Genomic DNA, 20167 nt, shown 5'->3' with positions numbered 1-20167 from the left:
ATTGAGATGAATAGAAGCTACTTTGCACACATACAACTTTTCATAGATCAGGTAAGTATAAATAGAAATTTTTGATAGAAGTTTCTTAAAGTTAAATTGAATAACATAATAGAACTCTGAAATATAGTGTAATTGTCAAATGTCTACAATATCCATGGAATATGCAATCCATGGAATCAAAAGTTCAAAACATATATTAAAATAAAGGCTCATAGTAGCCTATGTCTTCCTATAAGTATGCCTAAGATAGGTCATGGAAGACTCTTGAGCCATCCTCTCTCCATGTGTCTGAGGTTGAACCTTAGTGACATGCTCATCATGATCATCCTCCTTATCCTCATAATCCTCATCATTAGAGTCGAATCCATCACTCTCAGCCTCAAGGTCTTGCACTGGGTCGCATCGTGCTCTAGCCTCCTCTATTGCCCTCGCCATTGCCTCTGCCTCTACCTCTCGATCCACCTGATCAAACCACTCCAAATCTTCATCACTAAAGACATGTTCATCAACCTCTGTGTTCCACCCCACTTGTATATCAACCTTCTCTAATACAATGAGAGATTTGTCGGTGCCCAAAATGTGTTTGTGGTGGAAGCGAAGCTCGTAGTGAACAAAAACAAGATCATTCAACTTTTTTGCTGCCAACTTGTTGTGTCTCTTCAAATGTATATGCTCGAACATACTCTAGTTGTGTTTGCATCTTGAAGCACTAGATGGCTAGTTCAACATACTCCAATTGCATTACCTCTTCAAATTTTATCTAGAAATGGAAATGTAACCCAAGTTTGAAGGAGCCTCCTCCAAATGCTTCTTTTAACTCCTCTCAATGCTTATATGCAAGCCACGAAGTGGCACAAACAATCAACAACTGATAGATGAGAGCCAAACTACTAATCTATCTCCCAAAACCCCAATACTCTTCCCTCAACTCTTATTTCTTTATTATTTGTGCTTGCAAGTGATAGAACGACCTTTTTAGGTCTCACTCATGCTTAACATACCCAAAAAAACCAAAAAAAACATTAATTTTTAAATTTTTTTTCCTTATCCAAATGTTGTGTGCCAGCCCAGTCATGCTGATAGGACTCGGCTCGAACTCGCTTGAGTCCAAGTCTGAGTCCTACGACAATTTTCCTCATTTTGATTGGCTGACCTTAGGACTCGACGATTGAGTCCTTGCAGGAATCGTCGAGTCCTATAACACTGATTTAAACCTCCCAAAGAATATAGGCATAATCACTTTTGTTATTTATATGTTGTTTTAATTATTACATAAGCATTACGACTCAAATTGAAATGCTCTACATTTTTTAGGTTTGGTATAGGTATAAAAAGAAATTTGTAATCCTTAGTCATATCCCCAAGTGACTAGGGGTTAATGAAATAGGAAACTCTTTTCCTTTTCCATTTGAGGCGAACAAATTTATAAGCCAAAAAAACCTCTGCTATGCATAGCTATACTTATAATATCCAATGAATCTAGGCTTAACCACTTCCATTGCTTACATGGAATTTTAATTTTCACATAAGCATTACGACTCAAATTGAAATGCTCTGCATTCAATCCAAAGTAGGTATTCTTTCTAAGTCGATCATGTTAATGTTATAATTCTGTCGGATAAATTATATTATATATATGAGATATATAAATAATATATGGCAGATATTATATATGGGATAATTTAACTTATGTGATATATATATATATAACCATAACCATTATAATATATTGAGAATATATTACTTGTATTACAACTATAACTAATGTAGGTTAATATATTAAAGAGACATGCCTCTTTATTTCATATATATATTCATTCATATAAAAACTTGGAAGACACATAAATATCTATAAGTGCTATTACAAGTTATCGATCAGATTTAATGGATCCTATCACTAACATGGTATCAAAGAAGGTGCCCCACTTGTCTGTGATCGTATAACTATTGCTAAGAGTTTATAATAGATTAACATCAATGATGATGGATCTATGGTTGTAGAGTCAAAGGGTTGCCTTTACTTTACTGGAACCGTAGGTTGAGACTGCATAGAAGGGATGTGCTCTGTATAAGAACCTTCAAGTGATTTGAATGTAGAAAAAAAAGAGGAATGACAGATAGAGACTAGTCCCAATAAGGAATAATATGTCACCATTATAAACATTCGCCAGTCTTACCCGATACTTGATGGGTGTGTTTTAACAAAGGTTCAATACAAAAAGTTTTACCTCTCTATCTGCTCTTGCTACTGTAAGTTGGTAATACCAGATAATAGAATCAGGGATACGAGATATAAAATCCACCAGTGAATGAATATTATCTATAGAAAGAGCAGGTGTAAATATTCAGGAATTTCATTATATTGGTATGTGAACATGCAAGTATTGCAATTGGTTATTGAGCAGATATATATATATATATATATATATATATATATATATATATATATATCTGCAACTTTGTCTTGGGATGGAATCAAAATTATATTACGATTAAAGATTTTAATCATCCTAGTAACAAACAATCGTCACAGCATTGACTTATTATGATTAATGGTCAACACGTATCAGCAAACATTTAACCAACAAATAATTAAGGCTTCCGATGCATTTGGGCATGAATGACTCAGCAGATCATATTGTTCATTGGTTATGATGGCTGTAATAATTTATACACAGCATAATAGACACTCCAACATCACCCCTTATCATCCACGATATGGCTATCCAGAGGCTGCTACGATGGTTGATATCGCAAATTCTAAAGGAGAAGTTATCACAGAGTTTGTGGCTGCAATGTTGTGATAAAGACAACTCTTGTTTGGTTACAAAGATTACGGCTGAGAGACCCTCACATTGGAGATGGAACAAAGAACTGGGGGTACAAATGTCGAAAGAGGTGACAACTGCAGATTGCAGGCCTCTGCTGAAAGTGCTTACAGCTACATACTCAATTGGGTGTGTGCAATAAGGGATATTCTTTTGGTACATGTGCTCAGCCTGTGTGTGTTCTGCTGCTAGGAGAGTTGGGACTCACCAATATATTATGTGCATGCATTGAGACCGCCATAAGGGAAATATTATGTTTGCAGCGCTGAATCATATTTATGACTTTAATTAATGATATCGACCACTGGAAATTACTCTAGAACATAAACAAAATTATTAAGTTTAGGTGGTGAAAGATGTGTGGGCCAGCCTTTGTGACTACACGCAGGTCAAACTAAGAGGAGTCAAGAATATCTAACAATAATGGTTATGTCTAAACCATTAACAATTAATGACGAGATTTATGAAGGCACAAATAGTATTAATAATAAAGTGGCATAATTTGTAAAGAAAGTATTTATGAATTGGCATATTGCATGCTCTATGGCTAGTGACTTATGAGCCTAAATACAAAATATGAGAAGGTGATCACACTCATTAGGAAGACAAGAGAGCGGGAAGACTTATCCACATTTGGATATTATAATATGGAAAACTGCTCTTTGATCAGATAGAATAATAATAAAGGGATTCAAAGCAATTTGTATTAAGGATGCATATACGATAAGCATTTATTATTTTTGTGTATTACATTTATCTCTCTATTAGTTTTTTGTGTACTATAAAGAGCTATTTGCCTTGATCTTTTCCTTTGTCTCTGAAATAACCCCAACAGGTTATAACTTCTTCCAACACCAAAATCTTAATACTTCAGGGGTTTGACATTTCTTCAAATAGTTTGCAAACAAGCTCTGATACCATTGAGATGTCCCTTACTATATGGGTCACTAAAAATAACAATTCTGGACTGTGGGTACTTCGTCAAACTCTTGGCACAAAAGTTTAATTCGTAATGTTATGGTAACCAAAGACAAAGGGATAGTAATAATAATAAAAATTCAGGAAAATATAATTTTAATGCAAGCACTATGATAATGACGAATTTTAACAATCAAATAACAGTGCTTGAACTGAAACATATATAACCAAATAAAACCTGAATACATGCATGAGATTTTTGGAATGGTGATGGATTCAGGTCTTGACCTTCATCTGCCCTCCATACTCTGAATAAGTAACTGATGCCGCATATGCTATTGAATTCGCCCGTTTCCAAAGAATGCAGACTCAAGCCAATATGAATCCGAACTATGTAATACGTTGCTCAAATAAAAAAATGCCGATGCCGTCTTGTTCTGTGCACATTACTCCTGGCCTGAAATTGGTCTGAACCTTGAAGTCGTTCCCAGCTTTCAAGTTAATCACCCAATATGTAATACAAATCGAACTACAGATTGCTTCCCACCTGGTCTAAGGAATCCGCATTTACTCTTTAGATTGTCACCTGCGAACTATTCAGGCTTGCGATTTCCGAACAGCCGGTTGTTGAAGAAAAATGCCCAACTTTTGATACGATCAAATTTGCAAAATCGTGCCCCCAAAAACGCTTCAAATTGCTACATGGAACACCCTTGCGATATTTTCTTGGTACCAATCAATGACGGAAAAGAAGAGACGCGTGACCAGATGGCCCTAATCCTGCTTGCTGGAGATGTATCGCTGCTTGTAATCTCCTTTTAAAAATTCGAACCCTTTGACCTGATGATTTGAATCGAATCCTTGCTTGATGTTAATTGATTCCACTCTCGTTGATCCTTCAATGAACAGTGATGCAGGAACCACAAAATTTTGCTGACTGATTCTGCAAGAGGATGGTGAACTCCAAACCCTTGCAAATAGGTTAAATCCTCAAAAAATCAATTCTCGGAATGAACCTCCAAAATTGGCCTTAGACCACAGATTTTGCCCCGATGAAATGACTAGAATGTCACCTCCAATCTGCAATAATTCAGATGATATTTCACACCCTCAAAATTGCGTACCAATTGAGAGTTTTCGTTCTCAATGGCCAGTTGTGACTCCACAATGCACACGTGATTGAATCACAATTTGATATCAAGAGAGAAATAAAAACTGATTGATTAGAATGAAGCCCCGGGGCGCCTATTTATTCTTTTTTCTCCATTTTCTCCAAAAGCTTCTAGAACATTATTTATTTTTATCTATTAAGTGACTTTATAAAATATTTTTATAATTCAAGTCACTTTATTAATTAAATATAAAGTTACCCTTTTAATATTTATTTATTTGATAACTTTATAAATAATTAACTTAATATCACTTATTTATTTAATTAAAATAATTAATTAGTCGTCCTTATAAAATATTCATTATTTTGGACAACTGAATTAATTAAATTAATTAAATCGAACTGCCTCCAAAAAAATGGGGACATGACAGTCCGCACTTCCTGAAATTGCTTGTCCCCAAGCAATGGCTGAACCATAAACCAATCAATCCGCCTGGATCCCAAATAAAAACCTGTGTAATATCCCAATCCTCACCATACTCCTGTGGAGAAACCATCATCATCAACAACACAAAAATCAGCAACTGAGAAATTGCACTCAACACCCAAACCACTGACATCACTGACAAAATCATCTGAAGACCAACTGTAGATGTGGATAGAAGAAACCATTCTGCAAAACTCAAGCCAACTGAAACATCGACTCTATCAAAACTCAAGTCTCTGTCTAATTGATACTTGCACCCAACTGCACAGCCATAGGTACCTGAGTCACTGCCAACAAATCCCATCTCCGATAAACTGTTCTGAATGTGTTGATATTGCAGGCTGTGTAACTTGCTACTACCAACTCTATTTTCAAAAGATGGTGCCAATCCGTCCCATAATGGATGGTAAGAAACTGGAGCCGATCTACACCTGCGTGAAATCAAATCTTCTATCTCTAGGTCAAAAGAAAAATGATGAGTGTACCCCACCATATAATGCTGGTAGGAACCCTCAAACTCTGCTATTGGCTCACCATCACTGAACTGGGAATCAACAAATGGCTCCAATCTTTGACTCCGAGTGGCTGTAGGCTGGACTCCTACCTCAAAATCTCTGTGAGGTAGCATAGTAGAAAGGATCACTATAATCTTTCCAACCAAACTGCAAATAACACTAGTAACTCGGATGAGAACACCTTTTGACACTTTATGCGAGTCCAAACGAACACGTGCACTATCCAGCAAATACTTCATGAACGGTTCAGTACAGTAAAAATTATACGAGGAAGCATCAGCATACTCCCCTGCACACCACAACTGATCCCCCTGTAAAGGTGGCACGATCAACTGTAACACACTATCATCTGTCTGAGAAGAATCAATCTGGAGGCTCGACTCCACTGGTATCCCAAACTCATTAGGACCAGCTACTTCCAAATCCTGAACATGTGTGTTAGCCCCAACAACCTGTGCCTCAGTAACAACTGCAGGAGTGTACTCACCACCAACCGCCTCAATATACAAATGAACTAGGTTTGGGGCTGGTTTTGACCACAAATGCTCCAACTCCACGGTCACCTCCTTTAACTGAAACTGCGACTCCTGTAGATCTCGCTGTGTGTCCTCCAAAGCCTCAGTAGTCACTATGAGCTCCTGGGTAAGCTCACTCACCTCCTCTTCACGATCCAAGAGTGCCTCATAGGCTGTACTCCCCCACTCAACCAGGTGATCACGGTCTGCTACCAATTGTAAGTAATCCTGTCTCAAAATCCGAATAGCCTCCCATAAAGAGTGGATCTCTGTCAAGGAAAAATAACTGCCTCCCTGTTCATCACTGGTAGGAGAACCCCATCCATAAACTGCTAACAACTAACGAGCAGCGTCGAAATGCTGGCAAGTGATAGAAATGTCTTGCTCACTAACTCTTAACTGACTAGACACATGATGGCACTGGCTAGATTGTCTCCTACAAACCTCTTCTGAAGCACTGTCTAAAGGAGTATCCTCAAAGTTAATGGTCTCTAGAGTATTATCATCCGTATCCTGCAAATCAACTCCAAAACTCATGTCAACATACGGAGTATCATCAACTGTAGCACTGCTGTCCAACTCCTCTGTACCCATAGAAACTGCCAAGGAAACTAGGTCTTCAAAACTGTCCACTGCATCCTCCTGGGTGTCATTAATGCCAATATGATCCTGGGACTCATCTGTACACACTGCCAGATATGAATGATCATCAACACATTCTAGCAAGAGTGGTTGACCGGATACATGAACAAAGCCCAACACCGGTGTATAAAAACTAATACCAACATCGGATGAGCTATTGGCACAAGAAAAGACAACACCGTGTAATCTTCTAATCAAATCCATGGTATCACCCAAACAATCACTGCTACCATAAAGTGTTAAAGATCTCCAGTCAATTGAATCCCAAACATCAATGAAACAATCTCGAGTCCATATCCGTAAACTAGGATCAGTTGGTAACTCAAGAAAACTCCTCACCTGAGTAATATGATCAATACCGACTAACTCCACATACTTGTCTGACATTGTCCCTGTATCCTGGATGTGAATGCAAGATGAACTCACAACATTATCAACGACCACATATGATCCGCCTGCCGCAGAAAGCTGAGTAATAGGAATGCAAGATGAAAATAAACTCAACTTCATGCCATGCTTATTCCCATGTCTCTCCCAATCCTGTAATGCCAATGGAGTATTTACCAAAGAAGCTTGAGTGTCCTCAAGCTCGCGAGAAAGCTTGTCAACTTTCTCCTCCTTCCTCCTCAAGGCATCTGAATAGTCTCCGATAAGGCTAAGAAGATGGTCACGATCTGATAGAAGATGTAAATAACTCAACTTCATCGTTCCCATTCCTTCCCTAATCACCTGTAAGTCAACACAAGAAGACTTTCCCTGAACTCCCTTATGTCTACCTTGTAACTGAATCATCCGAATGTGATCCTCTATCATATCCCGCATCCTGTCATGATGAGATAATGAAGTCATAATACTGTCTTCGCTCACCTTCAACTGGCTGGACAAATCATGTGAAGTACTACCAGCCTCAACCTCATGTGATGAAGCATCTAACTGAGCCTGGTACTCTCTCTCAGCAAAGTCATGAATGCTCAATGTCTGCTCATCTCTACCAGGTATCTCACCATCATGCACAACAACATCCTCATAATCATCATCCGAACCCACTACGCTGTAGTCACTGCCTGTTGGAACCAAACCATCCTGAGTACCTGAGACATCACCCTTTGGCAACCTGTATACAACTGTCTTAACTTGAGTATCAAGTTGACAGTTACTATCCATCAGCGTAATATCCTTCACCACTTCTTCCTGTGGCTGAACTGAAACCTCTGACTGGTTGCAAACTTGTTTCTCAAACTCCTCATTAAGGTTCCTAGTAACATCTCTCACTGTATCAGTCAATGCTTTGTGAGAAGATTTGCCAAATAGAAATCCCATCGACTTATCCACCTTAGCTGGGTCGGACAGCTTGTCATTTATACGGTGGTGCTTAACCAACAGTTCAGACATGTTATGCCTTATTTTCCCAAGTTCATCTCGAATGTCTGAATAGCCATCCTTTCTACCATTCCGACTCCGAATACTGTGTCTATCAATTGTCCAAGATTGTGTCCTCAGAGACTTTGTACTGTACCTGTCCATTTTGGATAAAGTAGAGTGCTGATCACTCATGTAAGTTGGTTCTCACCCCACAGGATGGCAAGAAAACCGCTCTGATACCACTGAAATAACCCCAACAAGTTATAACTTCTTCCAACACCAAAATCTTAATACTTCAGGGGTTTGACATTTCGTCAAACAGTTTGCAAACAAGCTCTGATACCACTGAGATGTCCCTTACTATATGGGTCACTAAAAATAACAATTCTGGACTGTGGGTACTTCGTCAAACTCTTGGCACAAAAGTTTAATTTGTAATGTTATGGTAACCAAAGACAAAGGGATAGTAATAATAATAAAAATTCAGGAAAAGATAATTTTAATGCAAGCACTATGATAATGACGAATTTTAACAATCAAATAACAGTGCTTGAACTGAAACATATATAACCAAATAAAACCTGAATACATGCATGAGATTTTTGGAATGGTGATGGATTCAAGTCTCGACCTTCATCTGCCCTCCATACTCTGAATAAGTAACTGATGCCGCATATGCTATTGAATTTGCCCGTTTCCAAAGAATGTAGACTCAAGCCAATATGAATCCGAACTATGTAATACGTTGCTCAAATAAAAAAATGCCGATGCCGTCTTGTTCTGTGCACATTACTCCTGGCCTGAAATTGGTCTGAACCCTGAAGTCATTCCCAGCTTTCAAGTTAATCACCCAATATGTAATACAAATCGAACTATAGATTGCTTCTCGCCTGGTCTAAGGAATCCGCATTTACTCTTTAGATTGTCACCTGCGAACTATTCAGGCTTGCGATTTCCGAACAGTCGATTGTTGAAGAAAAACACCCAACTTCTGATATGATCGAATTTGCAGAATCGTGCCCCCAAAAATGCTTCAAATTGCTACATGGAACACCCTTGCGATATTTTCTTGGTACCAATCAATGACGGAAAAGAAGAGACGCGTGACCAGATGGCCCTAATCCTGCTTGCTGGAGATGTATCGCTGCTTGTAATCTCCTTTTAAAAATTCGAACCCTCTAACCTGATGATTTGAATCGAATCCTTGCTTGATGTTAATTGATTCCACTCTCGCTGATCCTTCAATGAACAGTGATGCAGGAACCACAAAATTTTGCTGACTGATTCTGCAAGAGGATGGTGAACTCCAAACCCTTGCAAATAGGTTAAATCCTCAAAAAATCAATTCTCGGAATGAACCTCCAAAATTGACCTTAGGCCACAGATTTTGCCGCGATGAAATGACTGGAATGTCACCTCCAATCTGCAATAATTCAGATGATATTTCACACCCTCAAAATTGCGTACCAATTGAGAGTTTTCGTTCTCAATGGCCAGTTGTGACAATTGCAGAAACCCTAAGCTCCACAATGCACACGTGATTGAATCACAATCTGATATCAAGAGAGAAATAAACAACTGATTGATTAGAATGAAGCCTCGGGGCGCCTATTTATTCTTTTTTCTCCATTTTCTCCAGAAGCTTCTAGAACATTATTTATTTTTATCTATTAAGTGACTTTATAAAATATTTTTATAATTCAAGTCACTTTATTAATTAAATATAAAGTTACCCTTTTAATATTTATTTATTTGATAACTTTATAAATAATTAACTTAATATCACTTATTTATTTAATTAAAATAATTAATTAGTCGTCCTTATAAAATATTCATTATTTTGGACAACTGAATTAATTAAATTAATTAAATTAATTAAATCGAACTGCCTCCAAAAAAATGGGGACATGACAGTCTCTGAGGATGTTCTTGCAAGAAAAGAAGATTGGTACATTAGGCATGCTACCAAATATTGTGCAGACTCAATCTTATGATAGTAGCTTCAAAGAAGCTGTGATTTAGGATTCATTAATCATCTGACGATCAGGTTGGATAATTTGAGTCTCTTGAAGTGAATATCCTTGATGATTGACATTATGAGAGGGAGTCTGACAGTTCACTAGAGGCAACCTTGGAGAAAGAGATGGAGCAAAAAATAAAATGCTTCAATCAAACTTTTGATGATCTTGGTTGAGAAGGAGTAGACCTTGTTGATGGATTTTCCACTAATCATAAACTATAACAGCTATAGGACTATGATTCATGGGATAAAGTCTCATGTTTGTAGGCTGGAAGACCTTATGCTATCAGGATACCTATTGAACTAGGGAAGCATTACATGACTTGTTACCAAGAGGTTAGAAGGATGATAATAGATTCAGAGGAAGTTTGACACTTCATCGGAAAGAACCTTTTGCTAAGAGGTCAGAAAAGGTGATATCAAACTAAGAGGGAGAAACCTTATTCTCTGAAATGTTTTATGGTGAATGTTGTGACAACACCACACGACGGTATTCATGGAGACTTCATGGGAACTTTTGATGTCATACATGTATGAGCCTGTCCCCTGTGTACATCATGAAGAAGTGACGACTTCTAAATGATTATCACTTGTATTATGAGAAGTTGTTGTAAAGTGACGTCCTTACAATAACTTGTAGCATGATTCATTTTTGTGAAAGTGTTTCATGTAAGGGCTTTATCTTGTAAATCAACAACTAGGCGGTTGATATCATTAATTTGATTATCTACAAGTTGTTTGTATAGATATATTTTCGGTAATTGGTCTATATCATGCCCTGATATTTTGATAGGCCATTACCACATTGAGTACTTGGTGGATATCATTTAGTTGATGTTCTGATAGGCCATTACTCAGAGTATTTGGTGAATATCATTTGATTGATATTCTGATAGGCCAATGCTCATGTTACCAAATATGATATCAAATAGTAATTGGTGAATATCATATGTTGATATTCTGATAGACCAATACTTACATGATATCATATTCTAGAAATCTTCTGATCAAAGATTTCCTATATGTATTATTTCTGAAATATTACCTATGGTATAATATCTATGTGTTTTATCCTTCTTCATTAAGAGGGAGTGTTAATGTTATAATTCTGCCGGATAAATTATATTATATATATGAGATATATAAATAATATATGGCAGATATTATTGTAGACACTAAAAATTGTCCCGAATGACTTTATTAATTTAATTAATAATGATCACATTCTTCTACTTATTTAATTAAAATTATTTTAATTGAATAGGTTCATTTTCTGCCTAAGTATTTAAATTTAATTTAAATACTTCCTAGCCTTAATGTGTTAAATTTAATTTAACACATGATTCTCCATTTATTCCCTTTTTTAAATAAATTTTATTTATTTAAATCCTCCATATCCTATTAATTTCTTCTAGACCTAAATTAAATTAAATTAAATTTAATTTAATTTTTATCCTAATCTATAAGCTTAAGAGTATGTGTACTCTTATGAGTTGTCATCATAAGGGTTTACATTTCTTTTTAAGCACATGGTGTCTACAACTTGAGAACTTTCTACACACATGTGCCACCTCATCATTTTATCCTTCCAACTAAGGATATGAGATAAGGTGCTTAATTGTTAATTCTTATCCTTATCTTTTAGACACCCTCTAGATGTTTTCTGAGAGTCTTTAAATAGAAGCCTTGTCTCAAGCATTGCATATAGAGGATTATTGGATTGCATTGACACGCCGTTGCTTTGAGTCTAGAATCACCAGATTGAGAGCTTGCATTATAGCTACATTTCCATATGGAGTTCATAGGCTGCATATTAGTGATTTGATAGTTGGTAAGATTTACATTTTGTATTGCATCTTAGTTTTTGTTGTGCATTCATATTTAGTTTACATTCTAGTTTTAGTTTTCATTCTAGTTATTAGCTTGCATTCATAGATAGTTTTCATCATTTCATGTTCATTGCATCATAGAGTACCTTTGAGTATGACTTCCTCCATAGTCATATCTTGAAAGTATTCTTCTTTTCATATAGTCTAGGATCATATTGCACATTCACTTTGCACTCACATTCACATTCGCACTTCCACACAAGGGATTTACTTATTGTTGTGTTTGTGAGAGCATACCAAACACACCCTCCATCAAAGATACACCAACAATGGCTGCACATAGCTGCCCTTGTTGAGTAGTAGAGGTGGTTGGAATTTTGGTTTGTTGGTTGCTTTTGTGAATTTCTTTTAAATTAGCTTGATTCCTTAGGCTTCCAGCAATTTGCACATTTTTCCAGCACACAATTATATATGGGATAATTTAACTTATATATATATATATAACCATTATAATATATTGATATTACTTGTATTATAACTATAACTAATGTAGGTTAATATATTAAAGAGACATGCCTCTTTATTTTATATATATATTCATTCATATAAAAACTTGGAAGACACATAAATATCTATAAGTGCTATTACAAGTTATAGATCAGATTTAATGGATCCTATCACTAACAGATCAATTAGAATGGACAATGTAGAGTGTTGATAGAAACATTAGAGGATTAAGGTATTGGTATAAAATTGCTTCAGAGGAAACATTCAGTCCTTCCACACATCTTTGGGTAATAGGAAATCAGGAACAAAATAGTCATAGGGAGGAATACAACTGCAACTTTGTATTTGTGGATGAAAACATTTTATCCACAAAATTCTGCCATCCTAGGTCAAAGACAAATTGCAGAGACAGTTCTTCATGCAAGTTGTCATAATTTTAATTTATATCCAAATTGTTCATAAATATGAATAATCTCTCATTTTCTAATCTAATATAGTCTTGTCAATTTACATGTTGATGTTTGATAGCTTCAGTCAAATAAACCTATATATAATTATATATGAGATATAATTTATATATATATGTGTGTGTGTGTGTGTGTGTTCATTATATTTGAGGTAAAAGCTTATTGTTATATGAGAGAAATTAATTATATATATATATATATATATATGATTAAATTTGTTATTATATTAATTATCTGATTAATGAATAGACATGTCCCATGAAGGGACATGTCTATTCATGACTTATTCTCAATATAAATAAGAGATCGTTGTCATTTGGAAAACACATACCAAATATTATGGCAATGCCATTACATTTGCAACGGTCCTTAAAAAAATAACATGGTATCAGAGTCTAGCTGCAAATGTAACGAAACAAAAGAGAGAATTGCAATGTGATGGAGCACAATCACATATAGAAGGAAAAATACATTGAGAAGTTTGAGAATTCATGTTGAGTGCATTTAGAAATGGAGTTTATTTCTCAGTGTCGAACCATACATATGTTGTACAGTCCACTAATACATAGTCATATTGCTTCAATGAGGCATTAATAGGGACAACCTGCGAAAGAGTGAGCTATGGACATATTCCGGCATTCCATGGGAAATAAGAGAGTGACATTTATATTAGCGGGAAAATATCCTTGAGATTGTCACATCTATTATGCAGTTTGGTTAAAGTTATCACAAATAGTATATCATACAATGTTCTTGTGAATGCAAAACCTATATCAGATTTTCAGTCACAGATATTGATCGAATATATAGAGAAGTGGATGATGGGAACACAGAAACAAAGAAGGGAAGCCAGCTTAAAAGTGAAAGTCAATAAACACTACACCATCATTGCATATTGTCAAGGAAGCCACACACACTAATAACTATTATAACCATCCTTCTATGGTGATACATTGAAGGCAAAATACCAAATAAATCCACACCAACATATGGGAAGCAAATCACACAATTGGATTGTGATAAACAACAAAACAAACCTAGGAGAAGAGCTACCAATCACCATCGTTTGGAAGGAGGGGAAAAAGTATCATAGTAGATCAAGGATCATGGTGGCATTAAAAGCAGAGGCCCAATTAATCTTGCAAAACCAACTCACGTACCACACACGTGTCAATGCATACAGCTGAGTTACAAGAAAAGGATACATATCGATACAAATACAGAGAGCATCCAAGCTTGAATATGAGGCGTATTTAGATTGGCTTGGGCACACATTATGTGGGTTTGGACATTCACAAGTGTGGCACCACCGAGCACTCAAATTTGGGGAAGACATTGGAGATTATTTTTGAAACCCGAAATTATAGGGTTTTCCACACCTTGGGCATGCTTAATCCAAATTGCATATGATTGGGGGCATGTTATATGTGGCATTACTCAGGCAGTTTTGAATTCATTGTATGGAGATATTTGAATCATCCTTGTCGATGGCATTAGTTGTTTTGAGGGGATGCAACATTGTTTGCAAGTCTTCCATTGAGCCTATTATGGATTTGGCATAAATGTTTTGCTATGGGAAATTATTGGTCCACGCAAGCACATAAGATATGGTCTACAATGAGCTATGGGATCCCTTATCCCTATTGTATAATATGTTATATGCTAGAATGTGTCTTATATGCTAAATTTCTATGTAGTTAGAATATGAGAATTTTGTTAATAACTAATAAAATTGTTAAGTGATAAACTTATAATAGATAGTAAATATGAAATAATCTATTATAATGGTAAGGCATATAATATATCTATGGATATATAATATGCTTATGGAAATAAATTATAATAAATATATTAATAACTACATTGAATATTGGTATAGAATTAATTCATGATGAATTATGTATAGAATCAAATTTCTAATGTTCTTATAATTAATAATATTATTATTTAGAATAATTATTAAAGGTGATTTTGTATTACTATAAGAGCTATGCACCTTGATCTTTTCCTCCGAGATTTTTATTGCAGGTAAAATGATTGATATCAGATTCAGAGGGAGTCTGACACATTTGTTTGAAGGAGCGGATAGAGGACCTATTTCAATTTCTCCTTGAATATCTTGATCATATCAAAATTAGAGGGATTTTTAACTTCATGGAAAATTTTGGTATCATGTGTGTGATTGCATGATTTAATGGGCCTACCCCCTATGTACATGAGGAAGTGATGACTTCCAATGATTATCACTTGTATTTTTAGAAGTTATTGAAAGGCAATGATCTTTCAATAGCTTAATTTTCTATTATGATGGATATCTTACAATGTCTATGCAAATCATGATAGATTACACTTTGCATGGTGGATGTTTATACATTACACATTATGAGAATGTGTGTGCACATACCTCATAAACATTTTGAGTACATTGTGAATGTTATGCAAATTAATGTTTTAGAGGCCACTACACTAGAGTACTTGGTGAAAATCATGCAAATTGATGTTCTAGAGGCTATTACTAACAATACTTGGTATTCTATCTTTCATTTTGACATTCTGGAAGCCCATTACTCAAAGACTATTTGGTGAATATCTTATATTGAAATTTTGGAAGACCAATACTCATAATATTAGATGTGATATCAAACCATATTTGAGTATTTGGTTTTATGATGTGTTGATATTCTAGAAGACCAATACTCACGATATCAGATGTGATATCAAACCTTGAGTACTTGGTGAATATCATGTGTTGATATTTTGGAAGACCAATACTCATGATATCAAATTTGATATCAAACTGCTACTTAGAGTATTTGGTGAATATCATGTGTTGATATTCTAGAAGACCTACTCATGATATCAAAATGGTGAATATCTTTTGATCAAAGATATCCTTAAAATTTGTCATTCCTAATATTACCAATGGTGGAGTATATGTCTTGTGTTTATCTTCCCTAGGTAAGAGGGAGTTGATGTTTGATATATGAGATATAATTTATATGTGTGTGTGTTCACTATATTTGTGATATAAGCTTTTTAATATATATATATATATATATATATATATATATATATATGTATATATATATATGTATATATATATATAGTTAAATTTGTTATTATATTAATTATTTGATTAACAAATAACATGTCCCATGAAGGGACATGTCTCTTCATAGCTTATTCTCAATATAAATAAGAGGACGCTTTCATTTGGAAAACACATACTAAACATGATGGCAGTGCTATTACATTTGCAAGGGTCCTTAGAAAAATAGCACATGTAAATGCTATTGAGGGAAATTGGTGGAGTGAAGTGGAATGATTCAAATTTATTCATATCTTGATGTTGTAAATCAACCATAATCCTCCCACCAAAATTGTTCTAAGGTGGCCTTCTTTGGGTGGCTAGCCAATATGGTCTCATAAAAACCATTCACACATATAAACAACATGTATTGTCATTTTTATCACCTCTTTGAGTTCACCCATGAATTTTTTTTGTTTCTACCTTTTGGTCCAGGAAGCTCCTTGACACATGACTATTGAGGAGTTGCAACCCCACAAGACTTACTCTTGGTTTGGATACCAAGTTGAACAGGTATTGATTTCCTCTTAAAACAATGTAACCTTGGTACTGGGGTACGTTGGAACGAGTTTCCGGGACAAGGAGAAAATGGGCCTCTTTTTTGAGATGGCTAGGGGACGGTGGCAAGGGCAGGACGGGGAAGGGAGGGGTGTTGTATGGTATACATATAGAACTTGAAATGCTTGTTATAAAATGATGTTAGTAGAACATATAAAATTAAAATACCTAAACATAGAAAAATTGCAACGTGAACTAGAACCATTGAACATTCAACATAGTAACATTCAGAAATCAAAGTTCAAAAAAAAAAATTCAAGTACCCATCCCAGCAGCAGCATGATTGTTGAATGGCAGAGGTGGGGGTGCTTGGGTATGCAAGTACCCGGTGGGGGGTCATCTTGGGGATGGGTACTTCAAGTTTTGGGAGTGGGACACAAGTCCCCGTGTTACACTATCTCAAAATCATTGGGGACTTCCATTGCCTCATGTTTTTTGTTCATGTCCTTTTAGGTGGGAAAGGCTGCAGCTGCATGGAACTGTTTTTAGGGAAAACTACTCTCTCAGAAGCAATGGCTCCAGTGAACACTGATGGGATTTCTTTATTTTTTATGCTTCTATTTGATTCAGATGGCTCAGAATTCACTTTCATTCGTTGGCTGGAGTAACTTAATAATTTTTTTTTTTGATTGACCATATTCTATACATAGCATGGCTATTGAAACTTACATTCCCGTAACACTCATTCTTAACAGAGTTACTATCTTTTGAGTTATGAGGCATAAGCCTGATGTTCTAAGCAGGCCATAAAAAATTATAAGATTATTGTTTCTCTCATCTATACTTTGTAATCTCATTACCTATGAGCTTGGCAGCAACATAGTAGCTTTGTCCAATATTTCTGTTTGTGTTCGGGTTGGGCAATGATCTTCTGCTACTACATTATCAATATTTCTGCTCCTTTACAATGATGCTCTAATTTGCTTATTTTGGATTGTGTAAAGTACTGATACCAGTTTAAGTCACCTATTCTGGCCTGAAGCTTCAATGCAGATGGCCTTACATTGTGATTGCAACATCTTTCTTTTTAATATATTTTAAAATTAAAGATAACTGTTTTGTGTTGATTTAACATGCAAACAAATTGATGGATGACTATGTTTAATCTTGGATATATGCAGGCTACTTCTGAATTCACTGCTGAGCAACAGCTTCGACAGTTATTATTTCCATACAGTTGTCGCAGGCACCATAAGCAGCATAAATCTCATCGTTCAGGAAACTAATATTTGCTATATAAGATGTAAAGGCTACAATGTTTCTCAACTTTCAAGAGAATGTTTGGTATGCAATTCTGGTCACAAATTTCAGTTCAATAAATTATCCATGGTTTCTGAAGAGGTCAATTTCATAAAGAAGATTTTTCCTTACTCCGAAGGTGTCTACATTATCTTTACCCACAGAATTATCATAAGAAAAAAATTATTTAGCTCAACAAAACTGTAAAATTGGTAGATAAATGTTGTCTAAAGTTTTCTTTTACAGGTTCAGTTTGCTACTAGTTTGCTTGAGGGGGTCACGCCTAGAGAATGTACCAATGTCTAATACAGCAGACAAGTGCAGCGTTCCAAAATGAACCAAAGAAATGCCCACTATTCTTCTGGATTGTTATCTCCCCGAAGATAAGAGCTGATTATTGTTTTATGTAAAATTAATATTTACATTTAACATGAACCTTTCTTTAATCTTTGTTACTTACAGAGAATAATTTAAACTCACAATGTATGATAAGGGTTTATGTTTTGAGAAAGTAATCATCTTTTACCGACTAGACTCAAGCATTTGACCAGAAGTGTGTTGCTTTGTGTGAATATTACCTTTAGATGCTGGCTGGGCATAAGCAGTTGATTAGGATGGCATATCATCCCGAAAGGTTTAGAAGTTAATTTTAACAACCCCTTGGCAGCATAGGGTGGTGTATTCTGAGTTATTTGAGACTGAGAGTATGTTATATGAAATTCTCTGGTACATGGGATGGTGAGCACTACAAGCATTGGCTTCAGTTTGTTGATTACGAATGAGATGGAGCCTTGGGAGATGCAGGTGACAATCAGCCATTTATTCATTAAAATCTGGCAGTGATTTGTTCTATTTACATGTTTATCAAAGAAGATTAGTCTGATCATCCTCAAAAGGCATATTTAGCAATTCTGAAGACAAATCTGTAAGGTCTTGAAGATATATTCTATTCCATAATTCATAAGGCAGTTTGAAGAAATTGAATGTAAGCAAGACAGTTGTTAAATACATTTTTGTCTTTCCACTATGCAGATTCATGCATTCTAGATGAGAGCATGTTTTGTGTTTTGAGTTCTTGATTGCAAGGTTGGAATATATAATCATCATATGTGGTAACTAACCATCAAATGTGGCAGAATTTCCCTAGCTAGATGCAAATTCTGTAGAGTTCATGAACCGAATTTTGATAAGTTCATGTGCAAAAAATGAAAATGATGCATATTGGAATTTTGGAAACTGAGTAAACCTCCATTATGTTGTTTTACTTTTGTAACAGGTCGCTAAAGGCATCAAAGTAGGATATAGTTCATGGGTAGTGACAGTTTGATACTTATAATAATATACAACTGGTCCATTACCCTCGTAATATTTTATTAACCTGAATATTCTTTTCAAGTTCATTTATTCACTTTGGCCATTTATGGACCATCAATATAAACCCTCTCTTTCTCTCTGTGGATTATTGGCAGCTAACGTGGACGGACTTCTACACTTTCATGGTAAGCGAAAAATTTATAGGTGGATTTCTTGCATTAGTTTTCTCTCTAGGCAAACCAACTGTAAACTTCAGATTGCTGACTTCATCACCATTGTTGATATGAGAACCACAAGGCGGGCTAATTTATCAGTCAATCAATATCAATTGTTTCTAACCAGTGTTACACCACCTTGTATGCTGATATTCTATTATGATTTCGATGTTTTAATTAATTAAAAGATAATGTTGGATTGTACCTGCAAGTTCTATATCTGAGTTAGGGTCAACTCAATTCATGGAAGCAAGCATTATTGTTTTTTTCCTGGGCTTCATTTTCTAAGATACCTGCATTGCTAAAGAGAATGTCAGATTGTACGTACAAGTTCAATATGTGGGTTAGGGTCAACCCAATTCATGGAAGCAAGCATTATTTCTCTTTTTTTCTGGGGCTTCATTTTCTAAGGTACTGGCATTGCAAAAGAGAATGCCTGATTGTACCTACAAGTTCTATATCTGCATTAGGGTCAACCCAATTGCATGGAACTAAGAATTACTATTTGTTTTGGGCTCTATTTTTTAAGGTACGCACATTTGTTACATTGGA

At 35.5% G+C, this 20167-nt stretch overlaps 1 protein-coding gene and 1 long non-coding RNA gene across 5 annotated transcripts in view; both read left to right on the top strand.

Annotated features, from left to right (window-relative positions):
• Positions 1 to 19117, top strand: part of LOC149541146 (uncharacterized protein At3g49140-like) — a 217301-nt gene extending 198184 nt beyond the window's left edge. For 2 of the 4 annotated variants that reach the window (XM_089802135.1, XM_089802133.1), the window contains exons 11-12: positions 17969 to 18131; positions 18333 to 19117. Coding sequence is in view for 2 of the 4 variants with exons in the window: in XM_089802133.1 (XP_089658259.1) it covers positions 17969 to 18073 (105 nt within the window). In the remaining 2 variants the exon portion in view is untranslated. Of the gene's footprint in view, positions 1 to 17968; positions 18226 to 18332 lie in introns of all 4 variants that reach the window. The other 2 variants (XM_089802134.1, XM_089802132.1) reach the window with 1 other exon arrangement.
• Positions 19118 to 19340: 223 nt separating this feature from the next.
• LOC149541145 (uncharacterized) lies at positions 19341 to 19819 on the top strand. The gene is made up of 2 exons (XR_016356478.1): positions 19341 to 19448; positions 19556 to 19819. It is a non-coding gene; the product is annotated as an uncharacterized LOC149541145 (long non-coding RNA).
• The last annotated feature ends 348 nt before the right edge of the window (positions 19820 to 20167 follow it).

This window comes from Cupressus sempervirens, chromosome 9, assembly GCF_028749045.1.
Source record: "Cupressus sempervirens isolate cs-2001-9-10 chromosome 9, ASM2874904v1, whole genome shotgun sequence".
Lineage (NCBI taxonomy): Eukaryota > Viridiplantae > Streptophyta > Pinopsida > Cupressales > Cupressaceae > Cupressus > Cupressus sempervirens.
This window is presented reverse-complemented; position numbering and strand designations above follow the sequence as displayed.